The sequence below is a fragment of the Bufo gargarizans genome, chromosome 3 (genome assembly GCF_014858855.1).
Source record: "Bufo gargarizans isolate SCDJY-AF-19 chromosome 3, ASM1485885v1, whole genome shotgun sequence".
NCBI classification, from domain to species: Eukaryota; Metazoa; Chordata; class Amphibia; order Anura; family Bufonidae; genus Bufo; species Bufo gargarizans.
Genome location: NC_058082.1, coordinates 290,457,822 through 290,483,840, shown reverse-complemented (window position 1 = coordinate 290,483,840; position 26,019 = coordinate 290,457,822). Strand labels below are relative to the sequence as shown.

General features: G+C 43.0%; 2 protein-coding genes across 3 annotated transcripts in view; one reads left to right on the top strand and one right to left on the bottom strand.

The window, feature by feature from the left end:
• The first annotated feature begins 2,816 nt into the window (after positions 1–2,816).
• OGG1 (8-oxoguanine DNA glycosylase) lies at positions 2,817–19,319 on the top strand. 2 transcript variants are annotated; one of them, XM_044286294.1, is made up of 8 exons: positions 2,817–2,942; positions 4,821–4,931; positions 8,668–9,050; positions 12,066–12,245; positions 16,473–16,651; positions 17,304–17,451; positions 18,308–18,357; positions 19,111–19,319. In XM_044286294.1, the coding sequence occupies exons 2-8, from the start codon at positions 4,822–4,824 to the stop codon at positions 19,192–19,194; spliced, it is 1,134 nt and encodes a 377-aa protein (XP_044142229.1). In that variant the 5' UTR covers positions 2,817–2,942; position 4,821; the 3' UTR covers positions 19,195–19,319. The 2 variants fall into 2 exon arrangements, with proteins under 2 accessions (XP_044142229.1, XP_044142230.1); XM_044286295.1 differs by lacking the exon at positions 19,111–19,319 and adding an exon at positions 18,612–19,104.
• A 2,853-nt stretch (positions 19,320–22,172) lies between these two features.
• The window catches only part of RNFT1 (ring finger protein, transmembrane 1), a 42,997-nt gene continuing 39,150 nt past the window's right edge, over positions 22,173–26,019 (bottom strand). Inside the window, exon 9 of the mRNA XM_044286293.1 lies at positions 22,173–25,112. Within this exon, the coding sequence (XP_044142228.1) occupies positions 24,978–25,112 (135 nt within the window). The 3' untranslated portion in view covers positions 22,173–24,977. The remainder of the gene's footprint in view (positions 25,113–26,019) is intronic.

Below are 26,019 nucleotides of genomic sequence, written 5' to 3'. Positions count from 1 at the left end.
TGGTGAGGTCCTCTTCAGGTATGGAGTTTAGCCTGCTCACAGTGAACTGTCTATTTCCCATACACCAGACAGACCTTTTCTATGTGTTATATACAGAGAAGTTCTCCTGCTGGTGAGGTCCTCTTCAGGCATGGAGTTTAGCCTGCTCACAGTGAACTGTCTATTTCCCATACACCAGACAGACCTTTTCTATGTGTTATATACAGAGAAGTTTTCCTGCTGGTGAGGTCCTCTTCAGGTATGGAGTTTAGCCTGCTCACAGTGAACTGTCTATTTCCCATACACCAGACAGACCTTTTCTATGTGTTATATACAGAGAAGTTCTCCTGCTGGTGAGGTCCTCTTCAGGCATGGAGTTTAGCCTGCTCACAGTGAACTGTCTATTTCCCATACACCAGACAGACCTTTTCTATGTGTTATATACAGAGAAGTTTTCCTGCTGGTGAGGTCCTCTTCAGGTATGGAGTTTAGCCTGCTCACAGTGAACTGTCTATTTCCCATACACCAGACAGACCTTTTCTATGTGTTATATACAGAGAAGCACTCCTGCTGGTTAGGTCCTCTTCAGGGATGGGTTTAGCCTGCTCACAGTGTACTGTACTGTCAATTTCCTATACACCAGCCGAAATTGAATTACCACTGAAAATACAATTTTGAAATGTAAGTTTTCTCAAATACTCATCAAACTAGCGTGTGATGATTACCTGCTGTATAAAATGCAAAAATTAAAATTTTTTCTGGCACTGCACTAAATACAGAGTGCGCAGTCACTAAACTGTGATTAAATGGCCAAAAAGAAAAGGGGAGAAGGCGCTCATAGGTGGTGGTTGACAAGAAATGTTGTTACTTGTTCCTAGCCAGGGTGAGTGGTTGCTACTCACCTTGGTTAGATTGTACCTTTGGTAGTACAGTTCTGGTGGAGGTAAAATCGTGGGGTGATGTGGGTTGGTGCAGCCGATTGACGTCCAAGTTGACCATGGGCGGGAGCCAAGCCGCCACTTTGGTGCGAATTGTGGTGTATGGGGAGGGGGCTCGTCTGCACTGGGTTCATGCAGTGAGCGGATGGACACAAGGCGCAATTCACAACCCAGTTGAGGATACAAAGTATTTTTTATTTTTTGATTAGCAAAGACGACGCGTTTCGGGGTACGCAGACCCCTTTATCAAGTCTGTATCCTTGTCACCGTAGGCTAATTGGAGGTCACTCTCGTTGGAGATCCCTTATTTGGGGGGGTTTGTATTGCGGTCCGCACTGCTTTTAGATGCGGCCGGTGAGTGTCCTCCAGTGGTAGCGCTTCTGCACGTGTGGCCAGTGGTGATACCACACATATCGTTATATGGGTTTTGTGTTTACAGTGTTCATTATAGGGCTGCAGCTAACGATTATTTGAATAATCGATTAATTTCACTGATTAATCGGGAAAAAATGACAAAAAAGGGGCTTATATGATTTTACTTGACAAATTATGTTCAAAGGCCATATGGAAACAAATTGTGGATGGCGGTTATGGGGGGGGGGATCTGTGGATGGCGCTGTTATAGGGCGGGGATCTGTGGATGGCGCTGTTATAGGGGGGGGATCTGTGGATGGCGCTGTTATGGGGGGGGATCTGTGGATGGCGCTGTTATGGGGGGGGATCTGTGGATGGCGCTGTTATGGGGGGGATCTGTGGATGGCGCTGTTATGGGTGGGATCTGTGGATGGCGCTCTTATGGGGGGGGATCTGTGGATGGCGCTGTTATGGGGGGGGATCTGTGGATGGCGCTGTTATGGGGGGGGGGATCTGTGGATGGCACCTGTTATGGGTGGGGGGGGATCTGTGGATGGCGCCGTTATGGGGGGGGGAATCTGTGGATGGCGCCGTTATGGGGAGGGAATCTGTGGATGGCACCGTTATGAGGAGGGAATCTGTGGATGGCACCGTTATGGGGAGGGAATCTGTGGATGGCACCGTTATGGGGAGGGAATCTGTGGATGGCACCGTTATGGGGAGGGAATCTGTGGATGGCACCTGTTATGGGGAGGGAATCTGTGGATGGCACCGTTTTGGGGAGGGGGATCTGTGGATGACCATGCTAGCATCTTATGCTATATGTGTCATCCACAGATCCCCCTCCTCATAACAGCCCCAGTGCTCACAGCAGTATTTCATAACCGGCAGTAACTTTTACTTAAACTTTAAATCACTGCATCTTTATTACCTTACAATAAAGCTCTGGTAACAGGCAGAGCGGGCGGCAGCGTAACATCACTTACTCACGTGACGCGCCTGCTCCGCCCACTTTATGAATGAAGCAGGAGCGTCACGTGAGTAAGTGATGTTACGCCGCCGCCGCCCGCTCTGCCTGTTACTGGAGCTTCATTGTAAGGTAATAAAGATTCGGTAAGTTAAAGTTACTGCTGGTTAATGACCCGCAGGCATAGCGCCTGACCGCTCGCATAGCAATATTCAATAACGGGACTAGTTGTCAACAAATCCAGTTATCAAATATTATCGATAACTTCGACTACGCAACCCCCCTCTGCACACAATACGCAGCCAAAGTCCCACCCACCCCCGTTTTCATACAAACTTACACGGCAGCCCCCCCTTCTGCATACAATACCCAGCCCCTCTACTTCTGCACACAATATTACACGACCCCGCTCCCCTGCACACAATACGCAGCCAACCCCCCTCCCCTGCACACAATATTACACGACCCCCCCTCCCCTGCACACAATGCGCAGTTCTCGGCACACATGATGTACCTCCAGCACTGACACACCCTCCCCCCTCTCTCTCTATCAGTGAGGAGCAAACAGCCTGAGCGCTCCAGCTTCAGACACTTCTATTCACGCTGCCGATTCAGAGTCACGTGACGAGAGAATGACACGTGACCCAGTGACGTCAGGAGGTCCGTTTCCTGCATGGAGTTTAGCTGCTATTATCCCATACAAGGTAAACCGGATTCGCTCGTCCTTTACTCAGACTCCGGACACTAGGATGATACGTGATTGTGGTATCCTATAGAAAGCATATAGATGTGTGATCTAGCCGGAGGTGCTGCTGCCCCCCTGTCATCGCCACCTTCCAAGGGCTATAACATTTTTATTTTTCCATCTATGGCTGTATGAGGGCTACAGGATGTAGTTTTTAATCCTGCAATTTTGGGGTACATATAACGTACTGATTAACTATTATTACCTCTTTTTGGGAGGGGGGCAGCAATACTGCCACTGAGTTTTTATGTTACAAATTTTGCGGTGTTCATTTTTTGGCAAAAATAACAATATTTTTTTAATTGCTGGCTATTAAGTTTTTTGGATGGTGACTAAGAACAAAAAAGCAATTCTGGCTTTTTTTTTTTTTTTTTTTACAGCGTTCACCATACGGGATAAATTACCTGATAATGGCATAGGGCGAGTAGTTACGGATGCAGCGATGCCAAATATGATTTAACAAAATGTATTTTTTACTTTTTTTAGGCGATCTTTTAATCGGTTCTAAAATACATTGCATTATTCCTGTAGTGCAACGTGTTTTAATGTCAATGCTAAACTGATATTCACTAGATGGGGCACGCTGGAGGCAGGCCTGGGTCCTTCACTAGGCCCTGGCCTGCCTGCACCGACATCGGTACCCTGCAATCTCATTTCCTCTTTCTATAATCACGCTTCATGATCACGCTCCTATCAGTCTAGGCCGTTACAGCAGGTGCACGACTCGCCTATTATAGCTGTGCCCCGCTCTCCGCTGCACAGGAGGCCCATGCAGCACTTAGACTGGGTCACCGTAAAAAGGTGGCGACCCAGCCTAAGACTCCTTAATGATCGTCGTAAAAAGGCATATTGGTAGTCACTAAGTGTTTAAAGAGAAATTCCTGTCAGAGAAAGAACTATTAGATTGTTGGGGGCTCTACTGCTGGGGCCCCTGCTGATTATGAAAATGGAGGCCCTGTACCCTATGGAGCCCTCCTGAAATGAATGGAGAAGCTGGTCAGAAATGCACACCGCTGTTCCATTCATTTTTATTGGAGGGCCGGAGATTCTTTGCAACAGAATCTGCCGTGTGTGAAGACACCCGAAGATATATCTTTTAGAATGCATGCTTAGGCGCCATTCACACTTTGTCTGCAGTGTCCATCCGAGGTTTCTATCAGGAGGACATCTATCACCCATAGGCACCCAAAATAACATTTACCAATTCAGTCTGCTGCACTATTACATGCAGTAAAAAATGGAAACCCTGGCGGAGACAGCGGAATTTAGTCCAAAAAATACTTTTTTGGCCTCTGTCAGTGTAATGGAGAATATGGTAGATTTGGATCTATGACACTGGCTGACCTACTACATGTGCACTTGGCAGCTGAAGGCACCTGTGTTGGTTCATATGTATCCGCATTGCTGAGAAAAATGAAGGTTTAATATATGCAAATGAGCCTCTAGGAGCAACAGGGGCGTTGCCATTACACCGAGCGGCTCTGCTTTCTCTGCAACTGCAGCTCCCTCTACACTTTGATTGACAGGACTGGACAGTAAAAAAGATATCACACCTGCCCATGTCTCTCAAAGTGCAGAGGGTGCTGAGCCTTTAGGTGTAATGGCATATATGCTCCTAGAGTTTCATTTGCATATATTAAAACCTCATTTTTCTCAGCAGTGCGGGCACATATGAATATGGGACCAGCACGGATGTCTTCAGCTGCCAAGTGCACATGTAACAGGTCAGCCACTTTCATAGGTACACTTTAAGCACCTGACAAATGCCATAATGGTGCACTGTAGACGCAGTGTGAAATGAACCTTGTACTTTACTTTCTGTGTGTGATTCTTACAGAATGAAACACCTCACCTCTCTCGCAGTCTGCCCTCACCTCTGGCGCGCAATACCATGCCATCTCTCTGAACTTCGCCTGGATTTTGTCCTACCAGGTGGTCAGTCTTTTCGGTAGGTGTTAGTTTTTGTGCTCTCTTGATGAGTGGGTGTTCTACATTTACCCCTGCGTGTGACACTGTGAAGCACTTGCAAATTTGGGACTGGAAAATTTTGCTGCATACTTCCTGTAGCTTTAATTTATTTTATTATAATTTTTTTTTGTACCTCACGTTACACTTTATTCTGCTAAAAGAGACGGATGCTTCGATATAGAAGTAAAAATAGACTTAATGGGGGAAATGATTAACACTGGCTTTTCATACACTAGTCTTAATAATTTTGGTGCAACTTGTACCTGCACATTTTTTATTAAGAGTTGCATGCCTCTTAAAGGGGTTGCGCAGCCAGGATAGATCATCAATATCTGATCGGTGGGGGTTTGACACCTGGGACCTCCGCCGATCAGCTGTTTGAACAGGAGGCGGTGCTCCATGCGAGCGCTGCTTCCTGGTCTTTACACTATGCCTCGTCTCCTTTGGAGTGGCGGCACAGTATAATTACAAGTACTCGCTCCATTCACTCATCTCAGAAGTGCAGTGTAATGAAGAGGATGCGCCGCTTGCATGGAGCCTCGGACCCTCACCAATCAGATATTGATGACCTATCCTGACTATGTCATCAATATTAATGGCTGGACAACCCCTTTAATAATGTTGCTGCATTTTGGAAGGTCTGTGCAGTTCGGAAAAAAAAATATGGCATAGACTTCTATTGTAATGTATGCCAGTTTTCTTGTACAAGTTTTGTTTAGTTTAGTTGCAGTAGTCCAAGCGGGAGATGATGAGGGCATGCACTAGCATTTTAGTTGACTCGGGGTTGAGGAAGGGGCGAATATGAGAGTTGTTCTTGAGTTAAAAGTGGCAGATGATGGTAAGGGTTTGAATGTGTGACTGGAAGGACAGTGCAGATTATCCCAAGGCAGCGGACCTGTGAGAAAGGTTAGTGCCATTAACTGTAGGGCCTCTTTCACACGGGTGAGTTTTCCCCGCGGGTGCAACGCTATAATATGGTTATAAGGGGAAATAATAGCATTCTTAATACAGAATGCAAAGTAGATTAGGGATGGAGGGGTTAAAAAAAGAAAAAATGAAACTCGCCTCATCCATTTGTTCGCGCAGCCCAGCTTCTCTTCTTTCTTCTTCTTTGAGGACCTGGGAGAAAAGGACCTTTGGTGATGTCACTATGCTCATCACATGATCCATCACCATGGTGATGGACCATGTGATGAGTGTGGAGCCATCACATGGCCCATCACCATAGTGATGGATCATGTGGTGCACCATGTAATGAGAGCAGTGATGTCACCAAAGGTCCTTCTCTCCCAGGTTCTCAAAGAAGAAAGAAGACAAGCCGGGCAGCGCGAACAAGTGGATGGGGTGAGTTTAATTTTTTTTAACCCCTACATCCCTAATTTACTTAGCATTCTGTATTAAGAATGCTATTATTTTCCCTTATAACCATGTTATAAGGGAAAATAAAAATCTACACAACACCTAACCCAAACCCGAACTTCTGTGAAGAAGTCCGTGTTCTGGTCTGGGTACCAAACATGCCGATTTTTCTCACGCTCGTGCAAAATGCATTAAAACATTTTGCACTCGCCCGGAAAAATTGCGCATTTTCCCGCAACGCACCCGCATCCTATCCGGCCCTCACTCGCGATGCCTGTGTGAAAGTGGCCTAATAGATAAGTTTGGTGTGGGGTTGTCACTTATTGTTTTATGTGGGTCTTTGATATCCCCCATTCTGCCAAAGGATGAACTTAATTTTTGACGTGGAGCAAGCCTCATCATAAATTAGGGGCATCCTCCAACAGTCTGTGCGCCTAGACTGAAAATGTACTCCAGCTGATATCTGGAATAGATTTCAGACATCATTCCAGTAAATTGGTGTAAATGGTAGTGAATGTGCCAGGGCTGATGGCCCCATGTACCTCCCTTGCCAAATCTGTAGAACTAGTCAGGAGATGAAAGCCGTGGAATAACTGGAATTGTGAGCAATGTCTCAAAGTTGTATGTACCAGTTTTAATAAATGAAGCCTTGTGTAGATAACAGAGGAACACATTCTGAATAACATCTGCCATTTTTCCCTTCCCCCACGACAGCACCACAGAGAGAGGATCTGCCTCCAGGGCCTGGAATGGGAGACCTGCAGTTTTCTTTCAGGTACAGCTAGTCTGGAAATCCCAGAAAGTTTCTGGAGTGCTATGTGGTAAATATCTGCTGGGGTCCAACGCCCATAGGTTGGGCTGGCAGGACCCTAGGAACCGGTGGGGGTCCGGGGCCTCCATCCGGTTCTCGCGGCAGGTGCAAGGGGGGAGGGTGCATGGGATGTCTTTCGGGACCTTCTCCAGCGTGCGGTACAGATGTGAAGGTGGCGCACAGCAGGGAACGTCGCTTCTGGTAAGCGGTGTGTTCCACATGACGCATTTCCGGTTTTTCGTCTGGATTCTGCGTTCCACAGGTGCAGGCCTTCTCGGAGGAGGGGCAGGAGCAGTGAAAAAGCGCGGACAAAGCTGCTCTCCACATAAGGAGTTTCCCCTTGGGATATGCCTTTCCTCCTTTCCAACTTATTCCTCGGGTTCTCAAAAAGATCAGAGACAAGGGTGCAAGATTAATTGTAATAGCCCCCTTCTGGCCAAAGAGAACTTTGGTTCTCCCTTCTGAGGTCCATGTCTGTAACAGACCCCTGGATCCTCCCAGAGATCCTGGACCTTCTGACGCAGGGCCCAGTTTGTCATCCAAGTGTCAGGAGTTTGCTCTGACTAAACCCCCTTTTGAACCTCTGTCTTCCTGTTCAGAAAAGCTACTAACTTTCAAGTTAGTCCTGTTGGTAGTTTTAACCTCTGCAAGAAGGGTTAGCGAGATTCGGGCTATCTCTATTAACCCTCTTTTCATGTCAATTATGGAGGATAGGGTAGTTCTTAGGCCAGTTCCGTCCAGAGCTAACAGGCTTCAGGAGATAGTGCTCCCAACCTTTTTTGATGATCCCAGAGATCAGGAAGAGAGAGTTTTTCACTGCTTAGATGTGAGGAGATGCCTTTTATGCTATCTAGAGATAACCAAGGATTGGAGAAAATCCTCTGCTCTATTTGTCCTTTTTTCAGGCATAAATAGGGGTAAGGTAACTTCAAAGAGTTCCCTAGCCAGATGGATCAGGGCGGTTATTTCCCTGTCTTTTACCTCTTCTAGAAGATCTCCTCCTCTCTCCCTAAAAGTACATTCTACTCGGCAATATCCACCTCTTGGGCAGAAAGATCAAATGTCTCTATTGAGCAAATTTGTAGGGCAGCCATGCGGTCCTCTCCTTCTACTTTCTACCGACACTATCGTCTTCAGCTAAATTCTACCTCTGACCTTCTGTTCGGTACTAAGGTTCTGCAAGTGGTGCCCTCCCCCCCCCCCCCCCCCCCATAAAGAAGGGGTGTTCTCTGTAATCTCTCTCTGTGGTGCTGTCGTAGAGGGAGGGAAAAATGATGATTACACTTACCGGTAATCGGATTTTCCAGACCCCATTACAGCACCCTTCCTTATTCCCTCTCTGGTGTTTCAGGGGTTCCTCTTTTGTGCACTGGGTGTAGCATAAAAATAATAAACCACTGAGGTGGGAATGAGGCCCCACCTTTTTATTCTGCAGGTTTCCTGTCCCTGGAGGCGGATGCTCTCTCTGTTGTGCTGTCGTGGGGTCTGGAAAATCCGATTACCAGTAAGTGTAATAATCATTTTCTGCTTGTCCCAAAATGTTTAGGTGGAGAGAAAGCAGTCCTGGATACTGGACAGGTGTATTACATGGACGAGTGTGGACTGTGACTCAAAAAGATGGCCAGCTGTGGTACACGGTGTATCCCAGCCCAGGGTCAACAGAATGTGAATCGGAAAAGAAGACTCAGAAAAGGCCTGCAAAACGAAAGCTGCCCCATACTGTCCCTGAACCAGTAAAACAGGATAAAGACCTAATAAAGCAAGAAAAAGAGGAGATATGTGCAGATAATGACTCGCTAACTACTGACTGCAAGAAAGACAGCGACATTTTACAGGATTACTTCCAGTTGCACGTCAGTCTCGGTGAACTCTACAATCGGTGGAGAGAGTGTGACAAGAACTTTCTGAAAGTAGCTAAGGAATTCCCAGGTAATATTCTTAAGCTCCACATGTTTTTCCCTTGTCATCCAACAGCATTAAGTAAAAGATTATTAGCTCTTTTTCAGACATAACGCACTGCTAGAATTGCTTTCTTTATATTCAGATTGTGTGCAGAACATGGTTCTCTATGCATTGTGACAGCTCTTTACATTCACTAAATATATAGGCATCTAGTGATCATTCCTACCTGGAATTCAGAAATTGCACTTTGCAGTGGGAAGAGCTTATAAGGAGCTGTGTACTTTTGGCTTGTGCTGGAGCTGTTCGGTACAAGATTTCAGTAAAACTGCTGGATCAGTTAAAGGTATTATCTGGCATTGTGATATTGATGGCTTATTCTCCAGATTTGTGGGTTAGGTGGTGAAGCAGTACAGTGCACAGAAGATGTTTTCATTACTCTCTACAGTAGAATTCTGTTCTGCAATAGATAGTAAGTAGGCTTGAGTGAATTGGGTTCGGATTGCTCTATTGGATGTAATTAACTGAGATGTTTGCTGTTTTGTTTTTTGTGTAGGTGTTTTATTTTGGTGAAAACCATTGGTCTAGGTGTTTTATTTTTATCTAGTTTGAAGTGTTTTTTTGTTTAGTTTTTATGTTTAGGCAGTCAGCCCGGTTACTATTTTAGTAATATGGGTGATTAGTTATTTTTGTTTCCTCTCTCTCTCTCTCTCTCTCTCTCTCTCTCTCTCTATATATATATATATCCTTTATATATTTTTTTTGGTATGGATGCCTTATTTTTTGTTTTTTTGGGAGGGGTTGTGAACCTTTTTATCTTCTCAGGTTTCCTGTTCTGCATGGGAGGTCCCCCTGACATGCAGTACAGACCAAAAGTTTGGACACACCTTCTCATTCAAAGAGTTTTCTTTATTTTCATGACTATGAAAATTGTAGATTCACACTGAAGGCATCAAAACTATGAATTAACACATGTGGAATTATATACATAACAAAAAAGTGTGAAACAACTGAAAATATGTCATATTCTAGGTTCTTCAAAGTAGCCACCCTTTGCTTTGATTACTGCTTTGCACACTCTTGGAATTCTCTTGATGAGCTTCAAGAGGTAGTCACCTGAAATGGTTTTCACTTCACAGGTGTGCCCTGTCAGGTTTAATAAGTGGGATTTCTTGCCTTATAAATGGGATTGGGACCATCAGTTGTGTTGTGGAGAAGTCGGGTGGATACACAGCCGATAGTCCTACTAAATAGACTGTTAGAATTTGTTATTATGGCAAGAAAAAAGCAGCTAAGTAAAGAAAAACGAGTGGCCATCATTGCTTTAAGAAATGAAGGTCAGTCAGTCCAAAAAATTGGGAAAACTTTGAAAGTGTCCCCAAGTGCAGTCACAAAAACCATCAAGCGCTATAAAGAAACTGGCTCACATGCGGACCGCCCCAGGAAAGGAAGACCAAGAGTCACCTCTGCTGCGGAGGATAAGTTCATCCGAGTCACCAGCCTCAGAAATCGCAGGTTAACAGCAGCTCAGATTAGAGACCAGGTCAATGCCACACAGAGTTCTAGCAGCAGACACATCTCTAGAACAACTGTTAAGAGGAGACTGTGTGAATCAGGCCTTCATGGTAGAATATCTGCTAGGAAACCACTGCTAAGGACAGGCAACAAGCAGAAGAGACTTGGTTGGGCTAAAGAACACAAGGAAGGGACATTAGACCAGTGGAAATCTGTGCTTTGGTCTGATGAGTCCAAATTTGAGATCTTTGGTTCCAACCACCGAGTCTTTGTGTGACGCAGAAAAGGTGAACGGATGGACTCTACGTGCCTGGTTCCCACTGTGAAGCATTGAGGAGGAGGTGTGATGGTGTGGGGGTGCTTTGCTGGTGACACTGTTGGGGATTTATTCAAAATTGAAGGCATACTGAACCAGCATGGCTACCCCAAACACACCTCCAGGCTGTGTAAGGGCTATTTGACAATGAAGGAGAGTGATGGGGTGCTGCGCCAGATGACCTGGCCTCCACAGTCACCGGACCTGAACCCAATCGAGATGGTTTGGGGTGAGCTGGACCGCAGAGTGAAGGCAAAAGGGCCAACAAGTGCTAAGCATCTCTGGGAACTCCTTCAAGACTGTTGGAAGACCATTTCAGGTGACTACCTTTTGAAGCTCGTCAAGAGAATGCCAAGAGTGTGCAAAGCAGTAATCAAAGCAAAAGGTGGCTACTTTGAAGAACCTAGAATATGACATATTTTCAGTTGTTTCACACTTTTTTATTATGTATATAATTCCACATGTGTTAATTCATAGTTTTGATGCCTTCAGTGTGAATCTACAATTTTCATAATCATGAAAATAAAGAAAACTCTTTGAATGAGAAGGTGTGTCCAAACTTTTGGTCTGTACTGTAGGTGTTGTCATGGGCTTCCAGAAAAGCAATTACTGGTAAGGGTAATTGTTGTTTTCCAGTTTGCATCAGCCACCTTTCATGCATTCTATTGTTTGGCGATCCTTCATTTTGTAATGTAGTGTATTTGCCTGTATTAGCTTTTCAGTAATGAAGCAGGGAATTTCTGTCTCATTTTCAGACACTTGTCAGCGCATGAGCTATAAATTCCCTGCTTCACTACTGAAAAGATGGGAGGATTAGGGGGACCTGACTTACTACCAACCCATGCTAATTAAATGGGCGTTCACTCTCCAGGACACTGCAGAGACCAGAAGACCAGGCAGCGAATGTGACATCACAGGAAGTTAGAGACTACAGCGGATTGATTCAAATGACCATTCCAGAGTGAGGAAATATCAGCAATTACAAAGTGAATGATCACTAAACAATAGAATAAATAATGGGTGATTGATGCAAACTGGTAAAAAAGTTTGTAACAGCCATATCTACAGTCAGTGTTGAAAATGTCTCTGTGTTATGTGATGCAGCAGAGATATGTAATAATTAATCAAGAAGCAACCTGCTTGAAAACTGTCTACGGAGGTTGGGAACTTGGGATCTAGATATACTATGTGACTATGCATTGACTGTCTTTCAGGAATTCGGGTTTTGCGGCAAGATCCTGTAGAATGCCTTTTCTCTTTCATCTGTACCTCCAACAACCACATCTCTCGCATCACTGGAATGATTGAGCGCCTGTGCAGTGGTCTGGGGAGAAGACTATGCCAGCTTGACTTGGTGGAGTACTATTCCTTTCCCACGCTCCAGGCACTGGCAGGCAGGTAACATGCCAGTCTTCCTCTGACTGGCTATACATTTAGGACTATAACAGATTGCTGAGTGGGCAGGACTGTCAGTGTATATATTGTGAACATGTATGTAGTGATGGGGGGAAAACAAACGCTGGAGCAAGAACCAACCAAGCCAACTGAATTCTCGAAGACTATTATTTCTGGTGGAAGTGTGATATTAAAAGCTTTCTGTAGACATCCCACAGTTGCTAAAATGCTGCACTTGCCATAAATGAGACACTTGGAGTGGTAAGAGGTGATATTCCGGTGCTGAAAACTGCCTAAACTGGTGCTTTACCCAGTCTTGGACCCCTTCATTCTTAAAGAGGCTATCCAGAAAAAGATATTTATGACTCATCCTCAGGATACCTCATCAGTGTCAGATCTGCAGGGGTGCGACACTCGCAACCACCACTGATCAGCTGTTAGAAGAGCCTCATCCTAGGCCAGTGACATCACTGTACATAAGTCACGTGGCCTAGTTGCAGCTCAGACCAATTCAAGTCAATGGGGCAATAGTAAGCACTGCCACTATACAATGTACTGCGCTGTCTTTGGAAAGCTGCTGGAAGCCTACATCGCTCACCAGAGCTTCGGTGACTGCATCAGCTCCCGGAAACAGCTAATCGTCAAGGATGCCGGGACTTGGACCCCCACTGATGTGATAATGTTAAGTCATCATTATCATTTACTGGCTAACCGCATTAAGATCGGAGGTCAAACTTGAGTGATAACATTTGCTAGAGATATTGTCCATAAGGTTATACAATGACCTTTCTATCACAGAACAGAATAGTTGTCTGTAGTTGTTTGTACTTCATATTATTGTAATAGGGGGTCATTCAAGATTTATTACAATTAAGCTGGGAGTAAAAAAAACTGAAGCTGCCACTGATCAGTCACAGAAACAAGGAGTGAACCCAAGGTGTCCCTAAGAGAAAGGGGAGGGGGAGAGGCAAGAACACAGTGTTCATCCAGTATACCCCGATAGGGACACTCAAAAAATAATAAAACTCGGCAAAAAAGCTCCCGAGCTATAGGCAGAAACAAAGGAAAACGGAGCTCATGATACCAAAAAAATATAATATAATTTATTGAGACATGATAAAATGACATGGGTAAAAGACATGAATAAATGATGCCATAGACAAGATTAGGAGCGGAGGACAGAAAAAAGAAGAGACGCCACCCTGGGGGCAAAAACACACGGATCCAAAATGTATGGTACAAAAAAATATATATATAAGGTACATGAACATCAAAATAAGGAGTCAATGCTCGAGGTCATGTACGATATGCAAATAATATATAATAGTACCTGGTGAGCCACCTGTCTAGCGCTGTTTGGCCTCAGCGGTGATATACGACAGCTGAGGCCAGGGAAAGACTGCAGCAGGCACGAGACCAGCGAACATGAGGTCATCAGTAAAGGCCTAGCAGGGATCAGAGCTGAAGCACAGGACATTTTGAAGGTGAGGTTTTTTTGTTTTTACATTTTACACTGCTCTCTGCATAATTTAATACATCTTGGATATTCCCTTTAAGCTTTAATAGAAGGTAAAGGGGGAAACTGAGGCAAACTAGTGCAAAGAAAAAATTGTAGTTGTCCATAGTCAGGACTCAATAAAATAAATTCCATAATCTGCATTTTTACAATTAGGCTTCTGATTTCAGCTTGGCTTTAGTTTACTTTGGCCCTTGTAGCCCCTATATTTAGTGCCAGTGCACAGATGACCCATAGTGCATCTGCTAGGTGTAAGAGAAGCTGCATACACCATGTATGTGCCTTCTCTTGGTGATATACAGTCATATTTACTTGAATGGGAGCAGCGCTGCGGTAACCTGCTCCATCTGCTATACAGTGGACCAAGCTGTGTAGTTCCGGTTTTCCAGGCTGGAGCTACTGCAAAACAGATGATTGGCAGAGTTGCCAGGAGTCAGACCCCTGCCGATCTGATATAGCCTATCCTAAGATCATCGGTACCTCAGTCCTGGAGAACCCCTTTAACATGTATGCCAGGATATTTTCCAATTGTTTATATTAAATTCAGGGCTGTGGAGTCGGTAGATAAATGCTCCGACTCCGACTCCTCAGTTTTTTGTACTTCCGACTCCTCTGTATTTAATATGTGAATGTATTTTATACATTCCTTGAAGGAAAGAAAGAAGTTCTTCTAAGCTCTTCTAGCACAGAGAGGTAGTTGGGAAGAAGCTGCTGCCTTCTCCTTTGTGTGCTGATCTTCTGCTGAAGATAGGGCAGTGGGAGGATCCAGGAAGGGACATTTATTTTAAAACATGATTTCCCTAGAAGAATCCCATAGTCATGTTTAAAGTTTAAGATAACATTCTGAGTTTACACATTTTATAGCCTTAGGCTACTTTCACACTAGCGTTCGGAGCGGGTCCGTCTGATGTTTCATCAGATGGATCCGCTCCTATAATGCAGACGGTGGCTCCGTTCAGAACAGATCCGTCTGCATTATAACTTAGAAAAATTTCTAAGTGTGAAAGTAGCCTAAGCGGATCCGTTCACACTTTACATTGAAAGTCAATGGGCGACGGATCCGCTTGAAGATTGAGCCATATGGTGTCATCTTCAAGCGGATCCGTCCCCATTGACTTCCATTATAAGTCTGGACGGATCCGCTCGCCTCCGCATGGCCAGGCGGACACCCGAACGCTGCTTGCAGCGTTCAGGTGTCCGCTCACTGAGCGGAGCGGAGGCTGAGCGCTGGCAGACGGATGCATTCTCAGTGGATCCGCCTCCACTGAGAATGCATTAGGGCCAGACGGCTGCGTTCAGGGCCGCTCGTGAGCCCCTTCAAACGGAGCTCACGAGCGGACACCTGAACGCAGGTGTGAAAGTAGCCTTAGCTGAATGACAGCAGTTTTTCCAATGGTTTACAGCTTCAGTCTTAAACTATTGACCCTCCATTCCCTTCACTTATACAAGTGTCTCTAGTCCTGCAAAACACATATTTACTTAATCCCTTATCAGTGAGAGGCGAGGTAAACCATGGGCATTGTGTTCCCTGTAACATCAGAACACAACACAATGGAAAGTATATGTATTGCCACTCCTAATTGTGCATTGCGTGCCATATAGTGAAGCATATGAAAAGCATGCTTCTTCACATCACTGAACGCGTTTGTTTTGCGGTTACGTGAGGCACTGCATGCATTGGCCTTTATTCTTACAGTAGAGAAGTCATTAATTATAACTGTTTATGAATTCAGACATTTAAACTTGCTTTTTTTATTTTTTATTCCAATTTAAATTTAGTAGGAGTCGGAGTCGGTTCATTTTTTGCCGACTCCGACTCCAGGTACCCAAAATTGACTCAGACTCCGACTCCTCGACTCCGATTCCACAGCCCTGATTAAATTACATATACAGTGGTCCCTCAATATACAATATTTTCAACATATAATGGTCTTTTCTGACCCATCGTAAGTTGAAACTAGACTCAACATACAATGCCTCAGACCTGGATCCAACAAATCAAGGCCACTTCTCTAGTAAAATACTGTATTAGTTGTTAGCAGCTATTCCTGACTGTTATATGTAAGGACTTGTTTTATCTGTCTTAGTTATCTACTTATTTTTCTTAAATCTTCATTTTCTCTTATCTTGGATGACATTTTGGGGCTTTGAAACCAATTGCTCAACTTACAATGGTTTCAACATACAGTGGTCATCCTGGAACCCATTAATATTGTATCTTGAGGGACCACTGTACTAAACATGGTGGGGGTACTTTATCATTGTACATGTGTTTGAGACTCTTTTTTTAGACTGCAGTTGTGTTGCGCACTTGTGCCAAATGTATGAAGTTGGAGCTCGGTTTTATTAAATTTGCCGCCATTTTCAGTTAAAGTATGCCAGGGGGTTGCCTGGCACGGAGGTGTGACTTTTTAAAAAGTCCTACAACATAAAGGAGACATAAGTGTTCTAATTTGTAATCCCACCCAACTTTTCATGCCACTTTTGAAAGTGGTAATGCTCATCAAAATTCGCATTGCCTCACCAAAAATTGCATAAAATGTCACACAACATTGCTTGCAACATTTTTACGCCACAAAACTGTCATAGCACATTTGATAAATGCTCCCAGTAACATCAAAGGTCTTCTCTGTTGTCATTTGTTCAGCACATGTTCTAACAATGTGTTTCCGTGCAATCCTGATGTTCTCAACCTGTGTTTACTCTGCAGCTGAAGACACTGAGGCCAAATTGCGAGATTTGGGTTTTGGTTACAGAGCAAAGTTTGTCAGCGAGAGTGCCCGAGCAATTTTGCAGAAGCATGGTCCTGATTGGTTGGAGACTCTTCGACTGGCTTCCTATGAGGAAGCAAAGTCTGCACTATGTTCCCTGCCAGGGGTAGGAGCCAAAGTGAGTGTCATGCTTTCACTTTAGGGCCTGTCACCATTCTAGTAATGAAAATTATCATTGCCTGAGATAAAATTGTATTATTTGGTTAACTGCAGTTCCCAAAGTCCAATCCCAGTGGGAAATGCCAGGGGACAATATTGCTGGTTGATCCCATCAGACTTAATAGGCTCATTTATATTGTGTATGGTCAGCTTTAGGAAAACTTTTCTGATGAAGCTACCCTTTAACTGCATATATTGTTACTTTCAGTTGTGAAAAAGACCAGGATTGCCATCATTAGTAGCTTACAGCAGTATAGTTTGGAACAAACATGATAGACCTCTGGGTAATTGTTGAATCTGCACTGTAAAGGTGACCATACACATTAGCCAACCATTTAATGTTTATGGGCCTGCCAGTGGCAGTTGTCAGGGGAGAGGTTGATCAGACAGTTGGGTTTCAACATGTCCAATCCTCTCAGGAGATAAGGAGCCACCAGAGGAGTCTGGTGGTGGTTTACTCCACTCAACCTACTGAGAGCACATGCACGCTCAGCCGAGTTCATGTATTTTTGAGGGAGGCTCTGCAGAGATACCTGTCAGACGAAAGCTTGTATGGCCAGCTTTAGCCTTAGAATTGATCCATTGTCTTGCTTTACTTATCCTTTTTTTAGGTTGCAGATTGTGTTTGCCTGATGGCTCTTGATAAACCAGAGGCTGTACCCGTGGACACTCATGTCTGGCAGATTGCAAAAAGAGACTATTTACCTCAGCTTGGTCAGGGCAACAAGACCATCACAGAGCGGGTCTACCGGGACATTGGTATGAACCTTCAGCTTGTGCTAGGAACTTTTATTGTCAGTTTTAAGTAATCTAAGCTTATTGAAGTTTTCTAGTACGTTGTGAAGGCATTGCAGTTTACGCACTGAACTTTATCGTTTTGGGAATGCAGCAGTGCCATTTTACTGGGCAGCGCTGACATGAAGGAGGCACAGATAGCAGACTGACCTCTCAAGGATATTGTAGTTTATTGGAGCTGCAAAAGCAAAGAAGTTGTTAAAGTTTATAAAATGAGACGCAATGTTGTATTACAGCCCTATAAAATCCCTTGTGAGACCACATCTTCAATATGGGAATCAGTTTTGGGCACCACATTGATGAAAAGGATATAGAAAAGCTGGTTAAAAGGTGGGCTTTTACTGGGATGGGAGGTCTCTGATAAGCAGGCTTGAAAAAAGATACCCTGGGGTGCGGCCACATGGAGCCGCAATCTTATGGCTGATTATCGGGTGTTCTTAGGAACCCAATGCAGAAGCATTATGTTTCGAATTCATTAATACGATTCTGCTGTGACTCGTACGGGTACGTGGCCGCAGCATGGCCGCTCCATGTGGCTGTACCGTAAAAGTACCTGGCTTGACAAATGAGCAATGTGGAGGAAAACAATTTAGAAATCAATACAAGAAAGTGTTCTTTACAGTTAGCGTAGTCCAACTATGGGATGCCCTACCCAAGAGTTAGTAATGGCAGATGTTATGTCAGCTTTTACAAAAAGGGGCTGATGCTTATCTAATGACAATTAGCACTGAGTATTATGATGAGTTTAGTAGTTAATTATGTAAAACTTGATGGACCCATGTCGTTTTCAACCAAAGTAACTGTATTTTGTCTCTTCCAGGGGATTATTTCCGCAGTCTCTGGGGTCCATATGCTGGATGGGCCCAAGGAGTAAGTTCATGAGTATTTTAGATTTCTACTTTACCTTTTTTGTGTTTCTAATCCATATGGTAGACTACATTTTTCCATACCTGAAAACAATAGGCATGAAGATTTCAACTTATGAAATGTTAGGACACTCTTATTTGTGTTACAATTTATTACTAAATACTTTTTTATCCAATGTGAGTCAAGAACATGTCATGAACTGAGCCAAGCACATGGGGTGAGAGTTATGTTTTTTTTTTTTTTTTTTTTTTTTTAAGCCTAATGGTGGAAAATCCCCCTATAGAGCCAAGGTGAATCTGCTTTATGTATGTTTTAAATAGTCGCTCCCAATGATTAAAATTTAAATAGAAACTTGCGTTTTCACACTTGAAATGGGCTGGATTTCCATGTTCAGATTTTGTTATAGTGCATTTAAAAAAAAAACTAAAACCAAGAATGAATCGTAAACCAAGAATATGTGTAAAGGAAACATTGACCGGTGGAATGCATCAAACTGGTACGCATTGAAGTTTCAGATGTTGACGCAAGTCCTGTTTCGCACCAAAACTTATGACTTGTGGTTTTATACTACTTTTGAAAAGTGGGTGGGGAAATGGGTGTGGTTAGGTATGTTGATTCTTTTATTTTTTTTGTTTAATCCATTCCTGGATTTTGGCCTCAAAAACTGCATTAAAAATCCTTAATGTGGAAACCTAGCCATAAGGTTTGCGTAGCATATTCTATTCTTAGTTGTTTTTTTTTTCTTTTTATGGCCAGGTCTTATTTTGTTCGGATCTTAAGAAATTCCAGAGTTCAGGAGATGAAGCAAAGGCAAAAAAGAAGCTGAAAGGACCAAAGTGATTATATATACACTGTATAAGCAACAATTTAATCTCTTTTGTACATACTCATATAATGATGAATTGTCAATGTCAGGTGTATTTTTTTTATTCTGCATTCTTACAGTAAACAGTCACCCAGTAAAAGAAACGTAGTAGAACACATCTGCTTGTGTCTATAAGGGTATGCTGTAAGTTGGATCCACACTCAGAAGTTGGTACTAGATAGTTTACTACATGGAGATATTAGCTGCCATTAAACATGTGCCTTCCTGGTGAACTACTACATGCAAGTTCCAACAATACAGTTGCACTCACAAGTAGTGAGACCCCTAGAGACTATACACAGCATATAACAAATTGCTACATTACCCTCCTCTATTAGTACTATATATATATATATATATATATATATGCCTATGTGAAGACCTGCTTAGGCCTCCTGCCTACAGGAAATACCATAATACTTTTATTTGTCAATATAGTGTATAAAAGGCCTTTCCTTTTTAGCAGATTATTCCAGCTTTACATTTTGCATCTCCAGAAATCTGTTTTAACAGTTCTGGTAATAATTAAACAGTGCGGGGGCCTAGGCATGCAAGACTGTTTTGTGTCATACTCTGCCCCTTCATTGCAGAACTGCAGGTATTTTTTGTGGTCATGCAGAATTATTATTTTTCAGATTTATATATAATTTGTAAGAACTATGGCATATGCCATATAATAGAAAATATGGTACTCTAAGGATAGGTTCACACACTTTCAGAAGTGGATCTAGCAGGAAGAAGTATGTCCATGTATATTTCTCATACCTTTTCAATCCACATCTGGCTTTGGCTGAAACACCTGCAGCAAAAGTCAGTTTAAACCTACTCTAATAAGGATGTTCCAGTTGAAACATCCGTCTCTTAAACCATAGCAGTCTACAGCCACACAGTTTTCTGGATCAGGTTTTGAGGCAGATCTGCCTGCCGAATTTTCAACTGAAGCCAGAAGTGGATCCAGCAGGAAGGAGAAGTATAAATCCTTTAATTTCCAATACCTTTCAAACCCACTTCTGGCTTTGGCAGAAAATCCTGTCTCAAAACCTCGTCCAAAAAACTGTGTAGCTGTATCCTTACAGAGGAAAACAACACAGATGATTTGACAACTTTCTCAATTACGACTATGCTGGGTCTAGTTAGTGAATAACAATGGAAAAACATAGAAGGGAAACAGATATGTGACGTGACCTTGTCGATATGATTGATTACAATTCTCATTTAGAGACACACTTTTTCTGCATTTCATATTAGTTTAAAACCACACAATTTAATCTAGACAGGTAAAGTCAACAGCACTGAGTTATGATGCTCAGAGAATTAATAGATATATATCTATCTAATAACAGGGTCCAGGATAAAGCTGTGATATCAGACAATGCTTATATTAAAGAACGTTTCGGTAATATGAGACTGGATGTGATGGCTTTAGTGTACGCTGCTGGACTGCTCTGAGTGGTCCTGCAGTGCACATCTACATTGGGATGTTCTCCTTCCATTGGCACCACCAGATCCTGCGTGCAGGTGCCATCTCTGCTTCTAAACAATTATTTAGTCTAGTAATGAGTTCAGCAAGGTAAAACATGCTATAATGGTTTGGCACACTAATTTGGGGACATGTCACCACTGAGGCCAGTAAATGACTGCACTTCCAGTCCACACAGTCCTTGGTGATGGAGAGATAGATAGATATATATATATAAAAAGTGTAAGTTGTTCAGTACTTACATATTGACGGCCTATCCTGAGGATAGAGCATCGATATTAGATTGGTGGGGATCTGATACCTGGCATCCCGCTAATCAGCTGTTTAGAAAAGTTGCTGGCACCAGAAATTATACAGTAGATAAGTCTGAAGTACAAAGTTCTCATCGTGTAGTGGTAGTGCCGGGAGGGACGTTTGCGTGCCCGCACCCCATTAAAATAGTGCCTCATGTCTGTCCCTCGTAGAGATCCTTAAAAAAAATACTTTATCAAGTTATGCAAATTAGATGTTGCAAGTGCCTAGGGGTGGAGTTACAGCCACAAGTGCCCAGATAAACACTCCTTGCTGTCCTCTGGGCCACCCTCCTCTCCTACTTCGTCCTCCTCCTCTGGCTTGGAGGTCTTGCGCGAGCGCAGGCCACGACCAGGCCCGCGCACTGATTTTTAACAGTGCACGTGACCGGTGCTCACACAACATCTCCAAGCCAGAGAAGGAGGACGAAGTAGGAGGGGAGTGCTACCTGGGTCCTAACTCCACCCCCGGATGCTTGCGATGGCTAATTTGCACAACTTTATAAAGTACTTTTTTCAGGATCTCTACGTGGGACAGACACGAGAGGCACTATTTTAATGGGGGGCAAACATTCTATAACGCGATCGGAGCGGTCTAAAACGCCCAGAGTAGGTGACTGAGCTGTAGTATGCCAGCACTGGAAACTACACAGTGAATGAAACCATCCACTTATCTTGCTGCAGTCAGCGCCTGCTTAGAACAGCTGATTGATAGGGGTGTCAGACTCTCACAGATCTGATATTGATGATCCATCATGAGGACAGGCCAACAGTTTATATCCTGTATTACACAGGCCGGTGAAGCAAGCAATTGTCAGGAGGTAAGCGTTCCCTCCCAGCAATTGCCTACTGGCTAGCGGAAGTTATTACATGCAGCGATCATCTCCACAACATGGGAGGTTTGCTGGCGGCAGATCGCTATTGCACAATCTGCTGCCGGCAAGCACTGACTTAAGCACGCTTAAAGGGGGAAAAATAAATACATTGTCCGATGAATGAGCATTTAATTAATCGGCGGCAGTATTATACTGCAAGATGATCGCTAACAAGCATTCATGTAAGTACTGGAAAACCTTTTTTTTTTTTACACAAAGAGCAATAAAAAATGGCTGCAAATGTGTAGCACTGTACCCAATGTTGCTTGACTGTGTAAAGTCTCAGAAAGCAGTCACACATCCCAATATTGAGAGGATAACAAATTTATTAAGCAGTTTCTTATAAATAAGCAGATTGATTTTCTTTACATGCAATGGATGAAGAAACCAGTCGCAGTATACATTTTTAGGTTGCCTTTTTTTTAATACCTTCTGTCGCACGACAGGTAACAAAGGCTAATACAAAATACGTTCCCAAATGGTTCATATAAATCATTCTCTTCATATAAACAAGATTTAGCATAGACAGCAGAAAAGTCATACACAATCAGTTTGGCTGGATGCCAGCTAGTAAAGCAAGGATTTATCCCATCCAATGTAGAAATCCTGCAGTTCTGCGTAGAACTTACTAGAATGCTGGTGTGGGCGACTCGAGACACAGTGAAAGGTGCAGAATTTACAGGTGTAAAAAGATACATGACAATGGCTGTGCTTTGGTTTTTACATAAATATACTGGAGAGTGGTACAAACTGAGCACAAAACCCAAAATTAAAGGTTGGTTTCTACCAACTCACCAAAAATAGATGTGAGCAGTAGTGTAACTGTACTTGTGTCTGAAATATGACCAGCTTCTTTTAGCATACTTAAGGGGTGTGCTCACCAAAGACCCCCGCCCCCCCCACACTTTTTTTTTTATAAAGAGAGTTTAACAATGTGGGAAGCTCTCATTTTGGTTAACCCATGTATTACATAGGCAGCCTGTAACACAATGTCTCCACTGCAACAACTTTGCACCTATGAAACTGGTTGACCGGTTGCATGTGCTAAAGGCATCTGTGTTGGTCCCATGTTTATATGTGCTGGTATTGCTGAGAAAAATTAAGTTTTAATATATGTACATGAGCCTCTAGAAGCAAAGGGAGCATTGCCATTGCACCTAAAGGATCAGCTCTCTGCAATTGTGATCGACAGGGCCAGACAGGCGTGATCACTTTTACACTGCCTGGTTCTGTTGCAGAAGACGCGGCAGTTGTATAGCGCTGAGCCTCAAGGTGTAACGGCAACACCCCCAATTGCACATATTGCGGACACATATGAACATGGCACCAACACAGAGGTCTTCAGTTGCCAAGCCCGCATGCAACAGGTCGACCAGTTTCGTAGGTACAAATCTGCTGACAGATGCCCCTTAATTTAAAAAATTTAAAAAATTTGTTATGACAAGACAACCTCTAACCTTTTTATTTAAGTACATCCGAAATGTGATTTGGTCAATAAGCCCATTTTAGCTTCCTATGTTCTGAAATGGACTCCTCTCCTTAGGGTTCTTGCAGACCTATTAAAGTGAATACGTTCGTGTGCATGAGCCCTTAGGGCGATTTCACACTTCAGTTGTTTGGTCAGTTATTGTGAGCCAAAACAAGGTGCTGGTCAAAAACACTGAACAGAAGAGAATCTTTACATTATATCTGATCTCTGAGTAGGCTTCACTACTGGTTTTGGCTCACAATAAGGGCCCATGCACACGACTATGTATTTTGCAGTCCGCAAAAAAAAAAAATAGATGACGTCTGTTGCATCCGTTTTTTTTTGCGGATCCATTGTAACAATGCCTGTCCTTGTCCGCAAAACAGACAAGAATAGGACGTTCTATTTATTTTCAAAACGGACATACGGAAAACGGAATGCACACGGATAGTGTTAAGCGAACTTGCGGTTTCAAGTTCGGCGAACAAGATTTGGGTTATGAAAGAATTCCATTATGGATTCCACTGCCACGGACCATGACTTATGAACTTGAAAAAAGAAGTTCGCTCATCCCTACACAGTTATTTAATTATTTTTTTGCGGACCCATTGAAATGAATGGTTCCACATATGGACCTGTAAAAAAAAAAAACTAAACAAACTGGAAAAAAAAAAAAAAAAAAAAAAAAAAAAAAAAAAACGTTTGTGTGCATGAGCCCTAAACTGATGGAAATCACTGACCAGATAACTGAAGTGTGAGCTTACCTTTAAAGGGATAAAATGGGGTGTAAAAATATCTACTCTTTTCCTATTGTGGATTCAAAGTCCCAATACTGTTATACGGTGATGGAGCAGATGTCTAAAAAAAAAAAAACATGCAAATAAGCTGAAAAAATCTCAGTATAAAAGTGCAAGAAAATGTGAAGTCATGAGATTGCCAAACCTGTACATACATTTATTTTTTTTTTAAAAGGATTGTGCCACGTTTTAAAGTTACATGGAACCCTCTGCGATCAGTTAGTTATCCCCTATCCTAACTTTTAAACTTTGCACAACCCCTTTAACATTAGAGCACACTGATCACTCTCTCATCAGCAGTTTGGGCAACACAATTGTGTTGCATTCAAAGGGTACCCCAGTTTCAGCAAATAAAGTTTTTTCATTATATAAAAAAAAACTAAATAACTTTTCGCGGTTTTCAACATCACCACTTGTTATCAACTAATAAAAATCCTCGGGATCCAACAGGGGCAAGACATCCGATCTGTCTACTGGCATGAGCCATTTACCTATGTGATTAATACTCTGTGGTCATTTATTCACAGAGATGTTATATATTCATACACATTTTATTAGAAACTATTTTTTCATTTTTAATTAGAGAAATAACCCTTGTTTGCTGAAACCATTACCTCTAAATACAAGTATGACATTTGCATAGGGAGAAACAGACATGAGAAGTCTATCAGAACACTTACAATAAAGATTCAAAACCCAATGCAAACCCATTAATGTCTAGCCCTTCATTTGAATAAGTCACCAAAAGTCTCTTAAGTAAATCTATACACCAAAAAGTAAAACATAAACCCAAGAAATGACAGAAATTCAGTCAACACTGTATTAATGATAAGACAGGAGACTTAAGACTAGAACAGCCGCAGTTGTAGAGATGTTGCACCATCTTTCCACTTATGGTTGTGGCTGGAAATCACAGTCCGACAGAGAGGACAGGTCTTCTCTCGATTGAACCAGAGACAGATGCACTCCTCACAGAATATGTGCTGAAAGCAGAAGAAACATTTTATGTTACAATTACAAGAGCAAAACGAATCGAAAAAAGTATTTTGGTGTCAAATGGCTCAAAGTCTCTTAAGCTCTTAATGGGGTTTTCTAGGATTTTACATCCATATGATAGCTTTTACAATGTACGATAGTTAGGCGCTCCTACCGTTGGGGCCTAGCCAAAATGCACGCCAAAGGAACGGTGGTGCTGATTAAGTACTGCAGACAAAGGGCCAATGAGCACTACCACCTGCACATCCTGCTGATTGACGGGAATCCTAGATTAGCCCATCAAGGTAAAATCCCACTAAACTGATTTTACTGCATACATTTTTAAATTTTTTAACACATCATACAAAGGGCATGATTTTGGTCCAGGTTTTGTCAAAAAGTAGGACTGAATAAGGGAAAAAGGGCAAGTTTTTAATTGTTTGGTGGGCATAATATATTATATATTTTATAAGTATACCACAATCAAGGTGGGGGAAGGGGTAGGAATGAAAATCAAAATTTAACTTTTAATGATCAATATATTAAAACAGATGCCAAAAACACCATAGTGCAAAACAACGATAGGGGTTACGCATAAAGATGTTACCCCAAAGCTGGTAACCATGCGGCGTGAGGAGGCGGGACGTAATTGGGGGGGCGCACTGGCCGGCATTTAAACGCCACAGCAATCCTTAGATAGCTGCTGGTAAACATTCCCAATATCTGGGGCAGAACTTCTGGCACCTTGGTACATCCAATCCCACTGGAGGGTGTATCTTCAGATGCAGGGCAGGCCGTTACCTCACCATTGTGGAACGGGCAAGCTTTTCCCAATCGCTTTTCTGTGGAACTAGGCTTACAGCCAGTTTCTCTAATCTCTGAAGAGATTATCCCCTAAGAGTCCGGTGACAATGA